This window comes from Apteryx mantelli, chromosome 15 (assembly GCF_036417845.1).
Source record: "Apteryx mantelli isolate bAptMan1 chromosome 15, bAptMan1.hap1, whole genome shotgun sequence".
Classification (NCBI taxonomy): domain Eukaryota; kingdom Metazoa; phylum Chordata; class Aves; order Apterygiformes; family Apterygidae; genus Apteryx; species Apteryx mantelli.
Window position 1 is genome coordinate 25,197,816 of NC_089992.1, and position 19,281 is coordinate 25,217,096.

The 19,281-nt window shown below is 44.0% G+C and overlaps 1 protein-coding gene across 1 annotated transcript in view; it reads left to right on the forward strand.

Annotated features, from left to right (window-relative positions):
• The first annotated feature begins 421 nt into the window (after positions 1-421).
• MYO9A (myosin IXA) overlaps positions 422-19,281 on the forward strand; it is a 175,744-nt gene continuing 156,884 nt past the window's right edge. Inside the window, exon 1 of the mRNA XM_067305346.1 lies at positions 422-1,317. Coding sequence (XP_067161447.1) covers positions 475-1,317 — 843 coding nt within the window. The 5' untranslated portion in view covers positions 422-474. The remainder of the gene's footprint in view (positions 1,318-19,281) is intronic.

Below are 19,281 nucleotides of genomic sequence, written 5' to 3' on the forward strand. Positions count from 1 at the left end.
GTCCGCAAAATACTGTTTTTTCCTACTGATTTTATTCCCAGTAGGATACATCGATTCAAAACCAGAGGGTCTCTTTGAATTTGCGGTGCCTCACAATCAGGGGAAAAATTAGTAAAAGCTTGAGGTGTCCTAGGTAATTATGTCTGAGAAGAGTTGGGCCTGAAGTGATTAGCGTTTGTGCGTTAAGTATCTTCTGAGTGCGTTTTTCTTTACAGCTTTGGTGTATTAAAACTCTGCTCTCCTGTCAAATGTCGGCTCGGCGTGATGAGTTACTTTCTGCAGGTGATTGGTAGCATTATTTAGGCTGCTCCTCTGTATTGCTCTTCACTGTGCGTGTCAGTCTTCCCGGAGATTCCCGACAAGATAAAATGCCTAACCTATTTTTGTTTTGGCTTTTATTTTTTTAGTGTTGATAGCATGATGACATGACTGTCCTGACTAAGCAGCGCGGGAACTGATGGGAAAGGATCCAATATGAGTGTGAATGATGTTGGAGGCAGACGACGCTTTGAGGATAGCGAGTACACGTTGCACATATACCCCGGGAGCATTGCCGAAGGGACTATCTATTGCCCCATTACTGCCAGGAAGACCTCAACGGCGGCCGAGGTGATCGATTCGCTCATTAATAAACTTCAGCTAGAGAAAACAAAATGTTACGTCCTTGCGGAAGTGAAGGAGTTTGGGGGGGAGGAATGGATCCTCAACCCCACAGACTGTCCGGTCCAGCGCATGATGATGTGGCCTCGCATGGCCCTCGAGAACCGGATAAGTGGAGAGGATTATCGCTTCCTTCTGAGGGAGAAGAATCTCGACGGGTCTATTCACTACGGCAGCCTGCAGTCTTGGCTGCGGGTGACGGAGGAGCGCCGCAGGATGGTGGAGCGTGGCTTCCTTCCCCAGCCGCAGCAGAAGGACTATGACGATTTGTGCAGCCTACCAGACTTAAACGAGAAAACGCTCTTGGAAAACCTCAGAAACCGCTTTAAGCAAGAAAAAATTTACACCTATGTAGGCAGCATCCTAATAGTTATTAACCCGTTCAAGTTTCTACCTATTTATAATCCTAAATATGTTAAAATGTATGATAACCATCAGCTGGGAAAGCTGGAGCCCCATATTTATGCTGTGGCGGACGTGGCCTACCATGCAATGCTTCAGCGGAGGAAGAACCAGTGCATCGTGATTTCAGGAGAAAGTGGGTCAGGAAAAACACAGAGCACAAACTTTCTGATTCATCACCTTACTGCCCTCAGCCAGAAAGGATTTGCTAGCGGAGTAGAACAGATTATTCTTGGAGCTGGACCAGTGCTTGAGGTAAGATGAAAATGATAGTACTGTGGAAACTTCTTATAATGGTGTTTAAAAAAAAAAAAAAAAAATCCCAGTAGTTGTGGTTTTATTATGAGACTAATCTGAGGTTACTTGGTAAATGCTGGTAATAAACAAAGTAACAACAGTGTTAGCGATAAGAGGAAGCTGCTTCTCTGCCTGGGAATACTAACTTTTACAGCAAAAATAAGGTGCAGCAAATGGCTTTTTGGCAGAGTCATTAATGCATTTATTTTCAGTCAAGTGTTCTTTACTACTGGTACATTTCAGTGATTTTCAATTTGAAAAATTCATAAAGGTATGAAAAAAAGCTTTCTTGAATTAACAGAAGCCTGTTGTATAATACATTGAAAGTTGAGTTTATTACATGTAGTACATAGGTGGTGTTATATTTGAAGAGTTTCTTTACACTCAACTTTGCTGAGATGGAGAATAGATCAAAGCTAACTTTAAGTCAAGAGTTTATTTTTCAGCCCTCGGTTTTTATATGCTTGAGGTTTAGCCTGTGTGATTTGTTGCTTTATGAGAACTTTTGCTGGAGAGGAGAGGAGATTAGATGAACTGGACCATTAACTTCCCAGGTATGAAACTCTAAAGAGGGATATAAGTATTTATTATTTATTTTGCTCTCAAGCTGATTGCATAATTTCTTGAAATTGTTTTTCTTAAATTTGTCAGGGTTTTTTTGTTTTGCTCATTAAAACCTTCTGGCACACGGCTTTGCGTGTGTCTTTCTTGGGTGATGGGAGCATCGGATTTGGAAAAATCACTTCAGCTGTGACACATTTCCCCTTTGAAACTGGGATACAAAGGGGTGGCTTTCTAAGAAAGGCCAGCTGCTGCTGGCTGTGGAAACACTCCTCCCTCTTGTCCGAAAAGCTTGCTGTCAGTTCCCTGATTATTTCTAAATGAACTTTCATCTGCGTATGTGAACTGCATTTTGGCTGTGGCTGCGTGACTGGTGTCTCAGTCAAACGGGCAACAAAGCAAAACTCTCGCAATTGGAAACTGTTCATTTCTTATTTCTAGCTGTTGTTTTGGGCTTTGGCCTTATCTTGCAAAACGGTGCAACTGTTTTGACAGCTGTAGACAAACATATCTGTTCTGTGTTTGCGTTTATTCCATTAATGAGTCTGAGGGTTTGGGTCAACTTAAACTACCAGCAGAAGCTTGGGAGCCGAGGAAGGACTAGCGTGTTCAGGCTTTGTGCTCATGGATGTCTCAGCTCGGGATAAGTGAACAGCTTCATCTTGCAAAGCCTACAAGTTTTTTCTGTTTTCACATTAGCAAATTAGCAAATGACTAAGTCATTCTGGATGAATTTTGTCCTGAAAAGAAGCAAAGATCCATAACAAACCAAAGATGGAGAAATGACAAATGCCGCCTTTTGACATTCTTCATGAAGCTCCCTTGTGTTCATTTTTTCAAAGCATGCAGTGAAGTGGGTTCCCAGTTCTTATTTTGTCCAGTGTTTCTTCTGTTGGTGTGGAAAGGATTGTGAAGCTGTTTCTGGCTGGAGTCGATTAGAAAGTATTAGATCAGGCCCTAGTAGTCTCTGGTTAACTCATAGCTGCAGTCAAACAGATCTTGATTCATTTTCAGTTCTTTTCTTTTCAGGAGCAAAGGGGGAGTAACCAGGCTTTGGATTTCTGCAACTGAATGCTACATTTAAAACCATGTTATCATAGAGCAATAAAATCATAGACCGTGAGTCTACAGAAAAAGGCAGATCTCTGTATAAGGCTGAATGAACCGAAGTTCATTATGTCTAGGTAGGCCCAGCATTTTTTGCAAAGCGTTTGGTGCTGTTCGGCCTGTTGCAGAAGGTATTGATGTCTGATGCACTCCATCTCTGAAAAGGTATTTAAACTGCTAATAGGCCTTTAAAAGTATGTATTTTCAGTGTCATAAAAAAGGGATGTCGCTTTGGTCAATGACAGTATGCTACTGCCCTGTAATAGCTGAGAGATGTGTGTTTTGGGGACTAGCTTATCTAAAACTATTGTGTTTCTTGCCTCTTGTCCCTACAGCCCCTTTTCTCACCTTCTTAGCTTTTAAAAATTGATCAGTATATTAGAACTGCTTATGATAAGACTCTAAGAACAGCTACCTGGGTTCAGAGTGAGGATCACCATAGTCCAATATTGTCTTCAGCACTGGCTGTTTGCAGAGGCCTGGAGAAGAGTGGGAATGCAGCATCCATAAAGCAACCTTCCCCTTAATGCTCTCCCAGCTTCCAACTGTTTTCACTGAGGGTTTTTTCCAAGACTGTTGTGGTTGACTTATTCTGTAACCCCTAATAGATCTCTCTTGCAAGGACATGCCTTATTTATCCTTTGAAACCATGGAAATGTCTTGCCTCCAGAACATCGGTTGTGAGGAGGGGCCTACCCATGGCGGGTGGGAGACCTGAAACACCACCTTTTGTTCGTTTTGAGCCTGGTTCCCTGTAGCTTCATTTGATGGCCTTTAACAGATGGGACCTCATTGACCAAGTTAGTTTTCATACCTGTTTTCTTCAATTATTGCATACCAGCTCCAATTCTGTTGTTTTTTGAAAAGTTTGGATGCCTGTTTCTGAAGCTGTTGGTCTAGAATGGCTTATGCTTGCAGTTTACAGTGGAAATAAATCTCATCCAACGTCTGGCGAATAGTGTAAAGTTTGACTTTGGCATGTTTTTTATTGTTCATTGTATCTTGCTGGACAAACGTGTGCTTTATAGTTCTCTTAAGTAGCGCAGGAGAGAGAGTCCCCATCTAGCTTAGATTTCCAGGGGTGATGAAGAGATCCCCAGAAGGCCAGAGGGTAGAAAGAGGTTTGGGAAATTGTTTTTTCTTAAATTCTCTTTCCTTCAGGAATAGGTCCTATAGTCCAGTTGCAAAATGCCTGAGCGTGACAGACTGAAAGTCCATTGGTGCAGCCCCTTAAGCGGACAACTATTCCACCTACGGGAAAGATCTTTAAATGCTTTTTTCAAAAACAAACTGTACTTTTTCTTAACATGTTGGGTTTCAAATTATTTTAAGTCTCAATCGCTTCTTTCAGTGTGTTCAAACACTATACAAAACTCCACGTTCAACGGTCTATGTCCGTACACGTGTGTGCATATACTCAGTGAGGTCTAATTGGAATACGCATAGCCAGCTGCCCCCAATGTGCTCTGTATGTTTGAACACCAAGAACCTTCTCAAGCTCATGCAAAATCTCACTACAGTTTCCAGCTTTCTGCATTGCTTGTAGTCAAACAAGCTTGTGTCCAGAGACCAGAAATAGAGGCTCCCCGTGAGCTGCTGTGTTGCCTGCTCTTGGTTGTCTTCTGCCTGTTATTTCATACTATTGAACAGGGAGATAAAATGCAAGCAATTTTAGCACAGTGCAATTAGAAAGTTACTGCTTATCAGGACTGCAGTTGCTACCCTCATGTTTCAGGATGGGACTCTTTAGATCTACCTGCTTTGCTCTTGGATGGAGGAGAGCTATGCAAATAGCTGCTGGTAAAGCTCTCGTGATGATTGTCATTTCTATTCACGCTGCTTCTTCCTCCAGTCTGTTCTGCGTGTTGGAATTGGGCACAGGGGAAGGATGTAATATGCTTTTCTGCTCTCCTTTCACTAGATCTGCAGCTGTCTTTATTTAAAAAAAAAAAAAAATTACCATCTGACACATCATGAATTCAGGGAATCATGTCTGCTGGTTCTTCGGCTTCTGGAACAGTAGTTTGCATTCTTTTGCTTTGGCAGCTGCACTTCTGTTGTTGCACTTCTGTAGCTGCCTCCAGGTCTCTCCGCAAAAGTTAGGTTACTCCAGAATTTCTTCTGGTCTTCCATTTTGGTTCAAAATATTCACAAACCAGTCAGTCTTAAAGATAAGCTGTGCATACTTCTGCTTTTCCTTTGCTCCCTAAAATTTGTTTTAAGGGATCTTTGGAGAAGATTGACTATAATGAGTGATGTTACCCCAAGACCAGTCTGCCCCTTTGATTTTGCTGTGATTCCTTGCATTTGTACCTGGAACAGACTTTCTCACTCGCTTCTTTAAGTGTGGATGCTCTTCTTAAGTATCTTTTTTTCTCTCTTTCTTCTCCCTTCTTCCAGAAGCTTTCTTGGATCCCCTTGTTCACCCTTCCACATGCTTAAAATTAAATTCAGCTCCAGCTTGTCTTTTAGGAGGCAGTGCACAGGGACGTACCTCTTCATGCTTCCGCTTCTAATTTTGGGAATAGTCTTTCAGCCTGGGTATACTTGAGCCTGTTTACACCTTCCCTTTTCTACTTGCTTGCAAAGCATTTCTAGAGGAATGACTGAGTGAAGCGAACCGTCCATTCCTGGCACTGCGTTTGCAGTTGCGCTAGCGTGGGAGGAGCGCAAGTGTAGCAAGCTAAGAATTTGTGCTGCTTCGCTGCGCTCCGGTTTTACCGTTTTGACTAGCCGAAGGCAGCTGCTCTTTGGGAAACCTCTCTTGCAGATGTCATTACGTGGTTCCTGTGAGCCTCGTCCAAAGGACGCTTTTGGGGAGTGCCGTCAAGGCACACTGTTACGGTCATCTAAATGCAGTGGTATCGTCAAATAGTTGTACATAGCAGTGACTTGAGTTGCAGGTGTGTGCTGAGCCTGAGCGCTTTTGTCTTCTTCCGAAAATGGGATTTAATAGACAGTCAGTGGTGCTTTGGGAATGGTTATTCTCATGCCACAACATACCTTTTTCAGTAATATTCAACAGTGCCGGTTGACTTCAAACAAATCTTTTTTTTAATTATGTGTAATTATGGCATTATAGTAGCAACGTGATTCACTGTTCGTTTTGTGATAAATGGTGTTACTTAAATGCCATACTTTTTAAACAAAGATGGGGTCCAAATGGGTTTTACAAAGGTGATTTTCTTTATATTTTTCTGTATTTTTTTTCCTCCCAATTTCTTATGTAGGATTTTTCCCTATACAAGATTGCCTTTTTTTCATATAGCATAAGCAGAGCTGCGTTTGCCAGTTTTGCTCTTAGGTTTCAAGACTGAGCTTCTCAAATCGAATTATTTTATTTGGATATCGGAGGAAAAATTGCATTGCTTGCATGTGCTAACATGCTATGCTTGCTGTGTAATTCAGTTCTGTTTCTGAGATACTTCATGCAATACTTTGGATGAAAATTTCATTATGATCAACCTGATGCTCCACCTGGGACCTGGAGTGAATGACTTTGCTGCTTAACTACTAATATATAGTTTGCTTTTCATTTAGATTTTCATTTTTTATTTTCCCCTCCCCTTCCACCCTGACAAGTTCACTTTTATTTTTTAAAGGGGAAATAGGAGGAGCTCATTGCAGGCAACCTATGCAGAACAACAAGTGTTTCTACTTTAATTGTGGCTTTTGACGTTATAATTTCATATTTGCTGCCAAAAGTATATTGTTATCACGGGATTTCCAATTATTAGTTGTTGTACCCGGAAAACCGTAGTTTAGACATGAGGCTGTTTTACCATAGATAAACTAGATGGAATAAATGTTGTATACAAAGTGATTGCTTTCCTGTAGTTAACTTGCAGTGAAAAGTAAAGATGCTTTATGTGTATTATATGAACTTTTAAGGACTATTACCAGTTTTATAACCGGTATCTTTAAATTTTAAATCTGTTCAAATCTCAAGAACTGCAGTGCTTAGAATTACATTGCAGTATTTCGTTTGGGGCCAGAAGCAAAGGTCGGTTTCTTGAGGTTTTTCTGTGTGGTATTCCCGGTCCTCGTTCATTGAGTCTTCAGGAAAACATGCTTCAGCAAAGCAGTTCTTCAGCCTGCCTTGGCGGCATAGATGGGATTCACAGGATTAATTCACTTAACTGAAGATTCCCAGGTCACAATCCAATTTAATAGGTCCGAGCTAATGGGCCAGAACAATTCAAGCCTCTTATAATCAAAAAAAAAAAAAAGGGGGGGGGGGTGAAAGTTTGAAGTTGTATAGACCTCCCTCTCCCCACCCCGCCATGATCTAATGCGGTACCAAAACTTGCTGTTCTCGTTGCTGTAATTACTAGACAGCTTTATAGCTTAGAATGGGATTTGAAGCTTATCAGCTTCAACATTCAATGTCAGAATATTTCTGAGGGATGTATATGCTGTGAAACCCGATTTCGGTGGATCCCCTCCTACATGCAGACAGCATCGCCTTAGAATTCCCTAATTGTGAGAAAGCAACGGGGATTAGGATGTGGGATGCCAAACCAGTGCTGGGAAACGAGTCGGTCGGGATTTTCAGCTCTGAATCACCACACCTTAACTCCAGAAGTTGCGAAGAAAACTAGGCCTGTCCAAAGGGATATATTTTTATTTTTATGTTAAGTGTGTTATCTACAGTCCCCCCAGCCAGCAAAGTGGTGGTGTAAGCTGTTGGACCCACAGTTCCTCTTTAAAGCCCCGATAGCTGAGCTGGGATAATTAGCTAGGACTCAAGCATCTGAATGCATGAGGTTGTCCCTACTTAAGACATCCCTTATCTAAATAAAGGAGATGGGAATTGTGTTAGTTTGAGATAAATACTAAACTAAGCGGGCAGAGGCACGCAGGGTGAGAAGGGGAAGTAAAGATTTTGAGTGTGTGCTGGTGGTTCAGGGCTCACTGCTTCTCAAGAACATTAGACACCAAGGCTTTCAAATGGCTATTGCTATGTGGAAACCTCGGTCTCCTGTCCTCCTTCCTCTGCTGATGACTTCTGAGTCGGGACATTGACTGAGGTGTTGTGTGCCCTGTGACCATGGTATGCTTTCGTTTTTCAAGGTCTACTAGAGACAAATCCTGCTCGTGTGAACCCTTGGGAGACTTCTAAAAGGGACGTCTAGTCCAGTGGATTTTAGGGGCCAACCAGCTGGAAGATAACTCTTCTGGCTTGCTCGTTTCTGCTTGTTTTACTGTTGACTCATGTTTTCTGGCAAAAAAAAAAATTTTTGAATTCTACAGGCTTCCTTAATTTTTCGGAAAGGGACGCCTGATGCTGGTGGCTGCCGTCAGCTCTTTTGCAAAGAAAGGCAAGAGGTATTTCTGTCTTTTCTTGCACTGGTCTTTGGCAGAAGATAAGGAATGCCTAACAATTCTCAAATATTTATTTTTGAAGTCTTCCCTGGACTTTGGGAAACCTGTTACCCACTCCTGCAGACCTGGAGGAGGAGGAGGAGGAAGCCTGTTCTGAAGTATCCCCAGCTTTGCCCTTAGCTTCTGGGGGTGCAGCTCTGCAAACTGTTCCACGGTGGCTTTTCAAGCAATAGCTGTGTTTGTAGATGCATTTAGTGGAGAAATTCAAGCTTATAGCTTGCACTGCTTTTTCTCTCAAACTTTGTGACATAGCAATAGCTTCATGTCTCAAGTTTTTTCTCTTTCTAGTTTTTTTCTTCAAACGGTGTCTTTTTTTAAAGTCTTCTACATGGAGTTGTAATGCAGGAACATTTTTCATTAATTGTAATTTTACCTACACTTTTAATCAATGTGAACCTTCACAACTCAATTATTGACATCCTTGCCCTATGTTTTAAGACACCGGTTTCCAAAAATGTCAAAATGAGCTTTATACTTGGCATCCCGACCTGTTTTCATAGGCTTAAACCTTTAGACAGATGAAAAGTCGACATCATGCTCCCCAGCCCTCCCCAGCACCCGAAACGCTCAGACTTCCTCCCCTGTTGCGGAGGAGGCAAGAGGAAGACCATGCTGGGGGGATCTGCATGCAAATTGAGGCATCAGATCTTGTTCGTTGTTAATTCTCGGTGTGAAAGAAAAAGCAGCAAATCTCTGCCTGCCCCAGGTACGCCCAAATGTCCCCCGACAAGTAGTGGATGTGCCTCGACTTAAAGGAGTCGTCAGATCGTTTTCTCATCCATAACTTTCCCAGTCCTGCAATGGCAGCTACAAAAACTAGACACATTTCCTAAGCAGCTGTTTACACGCATCCTAACACGTCCCCGTGGGGATTTCTCAATTGCTTTAAAAATTACCGAGGCGAAGTCTTTCTGGGACAGGCAAACTCATGTTGCTGTTTGCTGGTGGGAGCTGTTGCTGTCATTCACAGCTGACGTGCGTTTGCATCATCTGTGCCAAAAAAATGGGGTGCTTGGCTTGCTTTTGAAAAATAATAGCTTTTTGTAGTAGTTGCAAAGCTATATGTGTTCCCAGTAAGTGATGATTTAATTAGAAATCTTAGGAACAGCATTGGAGCAATTGCTGCTTAATTTCTGAAACAATATTTCAACACCAGCCTGTATTTTAGTTGTAGGTGGAAGTTACAGTTTCAGTCTTAATGTCTAGAAATCCAGTAGCTCTTTTTTTTTTTTTTTTTCCTTGTTTAATCCTGCTTGTTCTGGTTGTTGGATTGTTAAAGAAACACATAAAAAGTTAAAAGGCCTTTAATTTTATCTTGCAGAGCTTTGCACTGGCAGTGAGCAGACCCTTTGCCTCCTTCTTGCTGAACCGAAGCAGGCTGGATTGCTGCTCGCAGCAGCCGAAGCAGCCCCAGACTCTTTTGGGGTTCAGGTGGAATAAAGCGATGCTGTTGTCCTGGAGCAAATTTTAGAGGTTTTTCAAAAATGTCCTTTGCAGAAAGGCTGTTGCAAATCTGGCATGTTCACGCGATCGTATTTTTTCCTACGTCCACATGGAGCGTTATTAATGGGAGTTAAGCTTTGAGGTTGTTGACCCCAATTTCATTAAAATATGCATTTTTTAATTTTATTTTTTTTAATTAGCTTATCTAATGCAGTTCACAAAGCTCAATTTTCAATACACTGATTTTAAGTCATTAGCCTGTGCCCTGTGGTTATAGAGATTTTACACCTGAGGAATGGATTTATATGAAGGGGCGAGAAAAACGATCTCTATTCTGCTCGTTGCCCATTCTTGGTCATTTCTGCCCCAGAATAGGCTCTGTCGGCCTCATCCCCACCCATTTCTCAGACGCGTGGTCCAAGTTAGGGCTAGCTCTTTAGTGGAGCAGGCAAGATTTTAGCGTTACAGTCTTTCCCTCCCGATGCACCGAAGGGTTAGCGAGGGAGCAGCACACAGCGATTAGACGGATTATGTCTAATGGGGGAGGAATTTGTGCAGGCCTCCGACTGCGGAAGCAGCACAAAGGAGCCATACATTAACGCTCGTGCATTAAATGCTTTTTGCCGCTGCCTTCCAAATGCTGCTGCTCTTTAGCTTGTGATATTTTACCTCGTATTGCTGCAGACTGTATCAAATAGCGTGCTGCTCATCTGGTTTTCTGGTGCAAAAACGATTCAATCTTTTTGCTTTAGTGTTGTCTTCCACTGTTCAGGCTCATCCTAGCAGTTGCTGTGTTGACATTTTTTTCGTTATTGGACATCCGCAGCAAGCATGTTATTGCGCTTAATTTTAAAATCCAGTTTATTGTATTTGAATGACAGCGATTGTTGTTTGTGAGCTGAGATGACTGCAGGAAAACTAGTAAGTTATTAAAGTAGCACTGCTTTCCTCCGCTGATGCATATCATCCCAAGTCTGTCCCTAGCAGAGACCATGCGTTCGTGCTTATATGCAACCGTAATGAATCCAGATTATGCTTTCTGAACAGAAGTCTGATTCACTGTCATCCTCAAAGTATTTTGCAGGTTTTTTTAAAACCATGTCAGCTTTTTATGATATTAGAGCACAGCTGATTTCTTTAACCCGCATATAAGGTGCATGTTTTATGAAGCTTGAAGGAGGGACCTCTTTTGGGGAAAGCTTTTGTTTCATCCCCTCTAGATCCGTTCATCAAACAGTATGATGATGATGTAGTATTCCGGCAAGCAATGGCTTCGGCCAAAGGCTGCACTGCTGCCGTCTAGTAAGGCTTCCACGAGGCCTTAATTCCTATAGCCCAAGTGCGACTTTTTAATCCTACTGTGTACAGGTAATACAGATTGGAAAGAGCTGTGCGAATGCAAAATATCCTCCATCAGGCATATATATATATTTTTTTTCCTTTTTTCTCTCCCCCCCCACCCTTCTCACAGTCGAAGTACAGATTTGTTTTTAAGACCGTTTCCTGAGACCTCTTTGGCTTTTCACCATCGGGGACCTCTGCCCAATTTTTGCAGCAGGCTTTGCAGGCGAGGTTATTGAGATGTGTGCCTCATAGCAGCTCTGCCGTAGCCGGTGCCGTTGGCGCGAGACAGAAGAAGCAGGAACTGAGGTGTCTTTGCTGAGTAACAGCGGTGACAGCCGACAAATTTGGGCTTTTTAGCAGCTTCTGCTGCGCGGAGCTGTCACGTTAGCGCCTCGAGTGCCCGGCATCGCTGTGCCTCGTGGTGCGGTGGCCGTCACGGATGCTGGGTATGGGTGTAGGCTTCTCTGGGTACCGCAGGGTTTTGAGTGCAATATTACAGTTGGCTGAGTTTTATCGTAGGCTTGACCTTCCAAACCCTGCATTTTGCCTTTCATTTCGGTGCCCAGGAGCTGATCTCCTCTCTCATCTGCATGGTGGTTTCGAAGGCTTTGAGGTGACAAGCTCCGATCCGATCCTGGGACCGAATGCCCCCGTATTTATGTTGTGTTTATGCCTTGCTCCCTCTTTCCACTTCTTGCGGGAAGCAGGTGGACTCATTGACGACTGCAAGCATCTGTGTGGATGCTGAGCATCGTTTAGGGTTTTAGCAAAGAAAATGCCTGAAACTGAGAGGGCATCTCCTGTACAGCCCTGAAACCGTAGGTCCACTACTGCTCTCATCTCTGTTAGGCTTTGGAGAAGACTGCTGCTTTCCCCATGATATCCATGCCTGCCTAATATAAAGCAGTGTTTAACCAAGTGCCTCGTGCTTTTGCCCAAATAGTTTTGTTGTCAACAGATTTGACAGCAATCAATGGAGTGAAGCAGCAGAGCAAAGCGTAGGCAGTTAGCCGTTTAGCCGCTACAGAGTAGCGATCGATTTATTCCACCTTTAAAGCTAAATATTGTGAAGAGGTTAACCCAAGGTAAAGCCCTGTTGAGTAGGTGACAGAGTGCGATGCAACCGTTGTATCGAGCAACTATGTTGCCCAAGTCGTTTTCAAAATTTGTTGCTGCAGTCTCATGTAGGCAAATAAAAACATTGTTTCCTATGCTTGCAGAAAGGACCTGCCTTAACCGTAGCAGCTTGCTTTTATCCGCTTAATTGCGATTGAGGGATGGACGTAGTGCCAGGCAACTGAGCCTTTGGGTTTGTCACTGTGACTGGAGATTTGGACCCATATGAGGATAGAGAAGGTGAATGAGATGGAAGGACAAGAATTCTGTGAAAGCTGAATTTTAAGACTGTTCTTTTTCTCTGTTGAGCTCAAAGCAGTTGGAGCCATTTTGCAGGTCACTTATTTTAAAGGCTTATGGAGCTTTAAATAAAAAAATAAAAATAGAGAGAAGAATCTTCTCCTAAAAGCGGTATTGCAATTTGTTTGTTTGACGTTAACATCTGGATGACGTCCCTTCTCTGTCAGCGTGAGCAGTAAGCAAGTTAGAGCAGCTCCTCATCGCTGTTGGGGTTGGTGCCCCGTATATGTTGCCGCTTGTTCTCATGAAGCTTCGTGACGCAGAGCCGGCCACAACCATCCCGCCCTGGTCACCCTCCGCCTTGCAGTCCTCCGTGGCTTGGCGAATTCCTGAATCGGAGGTGATGTCTCTGATAGACCCAGATGGGCTCCACCTCTGTTGGTTTGGCTGCGTGAAGCTTGCAACGCCTGCCGTAAACTGCATTTGCTCCAGCCTGCACCTGGAGAGCAGGAGCACGCTTGCAGCGGAATGGCTCCGTATCCTGTTGCTAAGCCAGTAAGGGTTTTCTATTTTAAAACTTGCAGCAATTTAATAAAAATGCATCTCGCAGCTAGATGAAAGCTCAAGTTTTTGGTCTGACTGAACCACGCAGCTGATAAAATGAGCAGTGCCTGCGTTACGTAACGGCAGTCCTCCTCCGCCGCTGCGCTCGTCAACCTCGGAGAAGCCGTCCGGGTGCGAGATGAGTAACTTCATCCGCCTTGGCACGGGGGCTGAGCATTTTCACGAGGAGGTGCTTCGGTTCTCAGCAGTCCTGACCTCGTCACTGACTGTGGGATTGAAGCCAGAAATCAGGGAGAGTTACGATATTGGTTAATCTAAAGCATATTCAGAGTTTAGCACAGTACAAACCAAACCAGGATGGTTAGCAGTTATGGAAAAGGATTTTTGACAGGCATGAAAGCAAACTGGGCTGGTCGCTTCTGATAGCGAAGGTACTGGGAAACCAGATAATCCATTAGGACTACCAGGAGAAATAGAAATCTGAGTTATTGAGATTATTCCCAATTTTAAGCATTATTGGGTATATTTAATATTTTGACAGTTAGGAAAATAGTTAACTTAATGTTGACCAGTATGTTCGGTTATGGGCAAATTGGTTTGCAGAGTATAATGTAAATGTTACCAAACACTTCTGTTTTCAAATACTTAAATTCTAGTGCCACGTGTTTCAGAAGTCTGAGTTTCCAGAAATAATAAAGTAACTTTAAAAATGACTTTTTCTATGCAAGAAAGTATTCATTTTATTTGCTTTCCAAGGAATAAAGAATTATCACATTCAGTTTACACATGCAAAATCTCTAACTTTGTTTAAAAGGCTGTAACTGTGTTTAAAGTGCCATAATAGTTGCATGGAAACCTCAGCTTTGAGGGAAGTGAGATTTTGAAGAAAGAGCACATGTCTCAGAAAAGGGGTATTTGTGCTAATGACTACTGGGGATGAGGCTGGAGATTATATATATATATATATTTTTTTCTTTTTTTCTTTTTTTCTTTTTCTTTGAGTGATAGAAAGCAAGTTCAGCAACTTCCAGCCATAAGGTGATAACAAAACCACATATATATATGTGTGTATAAATAAATAAATATATATATATATATATAAGCACACATATGTATTACCAAGAATTATAGTCTCCTGGTGTTCAGTAGAAGGGAAAAAGAACAAAGAAATGGGATTTCTAAGTGGTGACTTTGTGGTAGGGATCAAAGGCTTAAAGATTCTCCCAAAATAGGCTGATTTACTCGTGCCTTTTAATCAGGAGAATGGTTTTGAACAAGGAGATGTATGAGAAATGTCTAATGAGAACACAAGTATGTTAATAAAAGTGATCGCATCTGGGATAAAGGCGAAACGTGCAAGTTTTAATCCTGCAGAGCATTGGTGACAACTTCTTGACACAGGTGGTGGAGGAGCCAACAAGGAGAGGTGTGCTGCTGGACCTCGTACTAACAAACAAAGAAGGACTGGTGGAAGATGTGAAGGTTGGGGGCTGCCTTGGCTGCAGTGACCATGAGATGGTGGAGTTCAGGATCCTGCGAGGAGGCAGCAGGGCACCAAGTAGGATCGCAACCCTGGACTTCAGGAGAGCAAACTTTGTCCTCTTCAGGGACCTACTTGGAGGAATCCCATGGGTGAGGGCCCTGGAAGGAAGGAGTGTTCAAGAGAGTTGGTTAATATTCAAACATCACTTCCTCCAGGCTCAAGAGCGGTGCATCCCTATGAGTAAGAAGTCAAGCAAAGGAGGCAGGAGACCTGCATGGATGAGCAAGGAGCTCCTGGCAAAACTCAACCAGAAGAAGGAAGTCTACAGAAAGTGGAAAGGGGGACAGGCCACTTGGGAGGAATATAGGAATGTTGTGAGAGTATGCAGGGATGCGACGAGGAAGGCTAAGGCCCGTTTGGAATTAAATCTGGCTAGAGATGTCAAGGACAACAAGAAGGGCTTCTTCAAATACATCAGCAGCAAGAGGAAGACTAGGGAAAACGTGGGCCCTTTGCTGAATGGGGTGGGTGCCCTGGTGACGAAGGATGCAGAGAAGGCAGAGTTACTGAATGCCTTCTTTGCTTCAGTCTTTACTGCTCAGGCCAGCCCTCAGGAGCCCCAGACCCTGGAGGCAAGAGAGAAAGTCTGGAGAGAGGAAGACTTTCCCTTGGTGGAGGAGGAGTGGGTTAGAGATCATTTAAGCAAACTTGACACCCACAAATCCATGGGCCCTGATGGGATGCACCCACGAGTGCTGAGGGAGCTGGCGGATGTTATTGCTAAGCCACTCTCCATCATCTTTGAAAGGTCATGGAGAACAGGAGAGGTGCCTGAGGACTGGAAGAAAGCCAATGTCACCCCAGTCTTCCAAAAGGGCAAGAAGGAGGACCCAGGGAACTACAGGCCAGTCAGCCTCACCTGCATCCCTGGAAAGGTGATGGAGCAGCTCATCCTGGAAGCCATCTCCACGCTTGTGGAGGAAAAGAAGGTGATCAGGAGTAGTCAGCATGGCTTCACCAAGGGGAAATCATGCCTAACCAATCTGATAGCCTTCTATGATGGAATGACTGGCTGGGTAGATGAGGGGAGAGCAGTGGATGTTGTCTACCTAGACTTCAGCAAGGCTTTTGACACTGTCTCCCATAGCATCCTCATAGACAAGCTCAGGAAGTGTGGGTTAGATGAGTGGACAGTGAGGTGGATTGAGAACTGGCTGAATGGCAGAGCTCAGAGAGTTGTGATCAGTGGTACAGAGTCTAGTTGGAGGCCTGTAGCTAGCGGTGTCCCCCAGGGGTCAGTACTGGGTCCAGTCTTGTTCAACTTCTTCATCAATGACCTGGATGAAGGCACAGAGTGCACACTCAGCAAGTTTGCTGATGATACAAAACTGGGAGGAGTGGCCGATACGCCAGAGGGCTGTGCTGCCATTCAAAGAGACTTGGACAGGCTGGAGAGGTGGGCAGAGAGGAACCTCATGAAATTCAACAAAGGGAAGTGCAGGGTCCTGCACCTGGGGAGGAATAACCCCATGCAGCAGTACAGGTTGGGGGCTGACCTGCTGGAAAGCAGCTCTGCCGAGAAGGACCTGGGAGTGCTGGTGGACACCAAGTTAAGTATGAGGCAGCAATGTGCCCTTGTGGCCAAGAAGGCCAATGGTATCCTGGGCTGCATCAGAAAGAGTGTTGCCAGCAGGTCGAGGGAAGTGATTCTCCCCCTCTACTCAGCCCTGGTGAGGCCACATCTGGAGTACTGCGTCCAGTTCTGGGCTCCCCAGTACAAGAGGGATGTGGCACTACTGGAGCAAGTCCAGCGAAGGGCCACAAAGATGATTAGGGGACTGGAGCATCTCTCTTATGAGGAAAGGCTGAGAGAGCTTGGCCTGTTTAGCTTGGAGAAGAGAAGGCTGAGAGGAGATCTTATCAATGTGTACAAGTATCTGAAGGGAGGGTGTCGAGAGGATGGGGCCAGACTCTTTTCAGTGGTGCCGAGCGACAGGACGCGAGGCAATGGGCACAAACTGAAACACAGACGCTTCCATCTTAACATGAGGAAAAACTTTTTCACTGTGAGGGTGACAGAGCACTGGAACAGGTTGCCCAGAGAGGTGGTGGAGTCTCCTTCTCTGGAGATATTCAAAAGCCGCCTGGATGCAATCCTGTGCAATGTGCTCTAGGTGACCCTGGTGGAGCAGGGGGGTTGGACTAGATGATCTCCAGAGGTCCCTTCCAACCTCAGTGATTCTGTGATTCTGTGATTCTGTGATTTAAAAAGCTTTAATCGAGAACTGTCCCAGAAATGCAAAAATTGTTTCAGGAAACTGCAGGTCTGGGAGCAAGGATTTAGACCAGGGTTGGTGCCGTATGGGTGCAGAAGAGCAGCTGCATTGCACGGTGGATCCAGGGCTGGAAAGGGAGAAGCTGTCACATATAGACCAGTTAGTCTGACCTCAGTAGTGTTCAAGGCTAGAGCACTTTTCAAGCAATAACTGAAAATGTGGCAGAAATGGGGAAGGAGGTAAATTGTAGCCTGCATTTACCAAACGTAGGCTGTGCAAGACTAGCTTCACCTCTCTCTTTGTGCAGAGCCGAATTTTTGACGAAGGAAATGCGGCAGATCTAACCTCTCTGGCCTCCAGCGAGGCATCCGATGTGCTCTTGCCTGGAAAATTTGAGTGAGCTGGAAAAAGAGTTCAGGCTGAAAGTTACGGGAAGGCTTTTAAGCATCAGCGCAGTGGCCTCCTGGAGCAGTCTTCCAGGAGGAGTGAAGAAGTCCAGCTACTTCAGAGCAGTTTGTGCAAGAATCCGGTAGTGCCATTACTGGTGATAGCTAGGATGGGATTTGATGATGCACGAGACCTAAGATGATGCACAAGATGCTTTCTTTTTATTCAGAAGAGATTAAGTGCAGGCCGTGAGCGGTGGATATAACGGATGGCTCCGAGTCTCTCCTCCTTGTGTGTGGGGTCCGTTTGGGGGTTTTGTTTTTAGAGCTTACAGATTTCATGATGAAACTCTGAATTGATATGCTGCACTGATATCTCCTTAGTAAGGAGATCTTGCAGCTCCAGAAGGTTGTCTTGGCACGTAGAAAATTCCCTTTTTCTTTTCTTTTTTTTTTTTTTTTTGGCTTCCAAAACATAGACGAAAACATCAGTGGAAATGACCAACATCTGTTGCTGTCACTGCCAGCTATTTAGTGAAAAGCAACAGATAACTTCAGCACTTCTTCCATGGCTGGATTGACTGGGGCAAATGGTGGTGGTTTATTTTTATTTATTTTTTTAATCCTTTTTATATTTTTTTTCCTCTTTAAATCCGAAGAGATGTTCTGGTGTGCGTTCAGCAAGCAGGCGTCGCGTCGGCTTGCTTTTGCCAAGTGTTGGAGCCTGATCGACAGCCTCCCGCCCGGGGCATACGCTGCAAGATTGGCCTTCAACGTTCCCTAGACGGTGCAAACACTTGACTCGAATATAAACGCTTTTTACCCTATGGATAAGAAGTAAAGCTCAAAAACAAGTTCTTATACTCTAAAGTCCTATACAATGACACTTCTTGTAAGCCAGTATTCAAAGGATAGATATAAATCGGTCGCGTAGTGGGTGGAGTAGGTTGCATTTGATGGAGCTTGAGAAGATTTGGGTCGCCTCCTTAAAACAGAGAATTAAACCACCTTCTATACAACTCTTATGCCTATTTTTTTTTTTAACCAAAAATTAAACTTCCTTGGGTAAGCTTTCGAAATGCACTTTCCAGATTAAGGCGCTCAAAAAGCGTATATGTGTTCTAGTAAGTCGCGCTGCTCGTACTTAAAACAACCTGATCATTTACAGAACCAGAAAAAAATATATATTGTAAATGCCTCATCGCAGCTGCGTTTTAACAGTATCCCGGAGCCAGCCCTGTTTTCATTGCAGGTGGTAAATGATGCCTCTTGTTGCCGTTTGGATGGATCGAACTTGTTTCTCCTAGAGTATCTTTTTGCTCCTATTGAATCTGAAGTCTTGTCCGGACTATAACCGCAGTTACGGTGATGCTTAAAGAAGAACGTATTTCAATTATTGGGCTGAACTCTGCTTTTGGGGGCCAGAGTTTTCTCGGTATTTGGAGGCCTCTGGGATAGAGGTAAACTTGCCAGCAGTTCATAAATTTTAGCCGGGCTTTTTACCTTAGTCAGGAAATTCATGTTTGAACTTTATTAAGGGGCTTAAGCTGGGATTCACAGTGATCTAATACCAGGCTGCTGCCAAATGCAACGTGCCATTTTTGTGTTTCGTTGCTCTTTTTCTTTGAGCGGTCTTGCTCGCCTCCCTTTCCCTCGTGCCGTTCCTGGCGTCGTTCATCGGCAGTGGAGAAATAAATGCAAAACGCCTCTTGGCTGTAATGCACTAATTGCAGCAGCAATGTGCAACGGAAAATAGGCTGGCTTTATCCCAGTGCCACGGGCATTGCTGTTCTGCCTGTGCATCGCCTGACTGCTGCGGCGTGCAGAAGAATTCGCTTTCCAGGAGGAACGGGAACGAGCAAATATTTTCAACTTCTCCAAAAAATTGGCAGGCGATAGCGTTTTGCAAGTACTGGGAGACTGTGCAGCTGAGCAAGAAGAGCCGATGCTGCAGGTGTCATGTGGAAGGCCAAAACGATTAATCAAATCGAATCACACTGAGCTGAGTCCTCTGTGT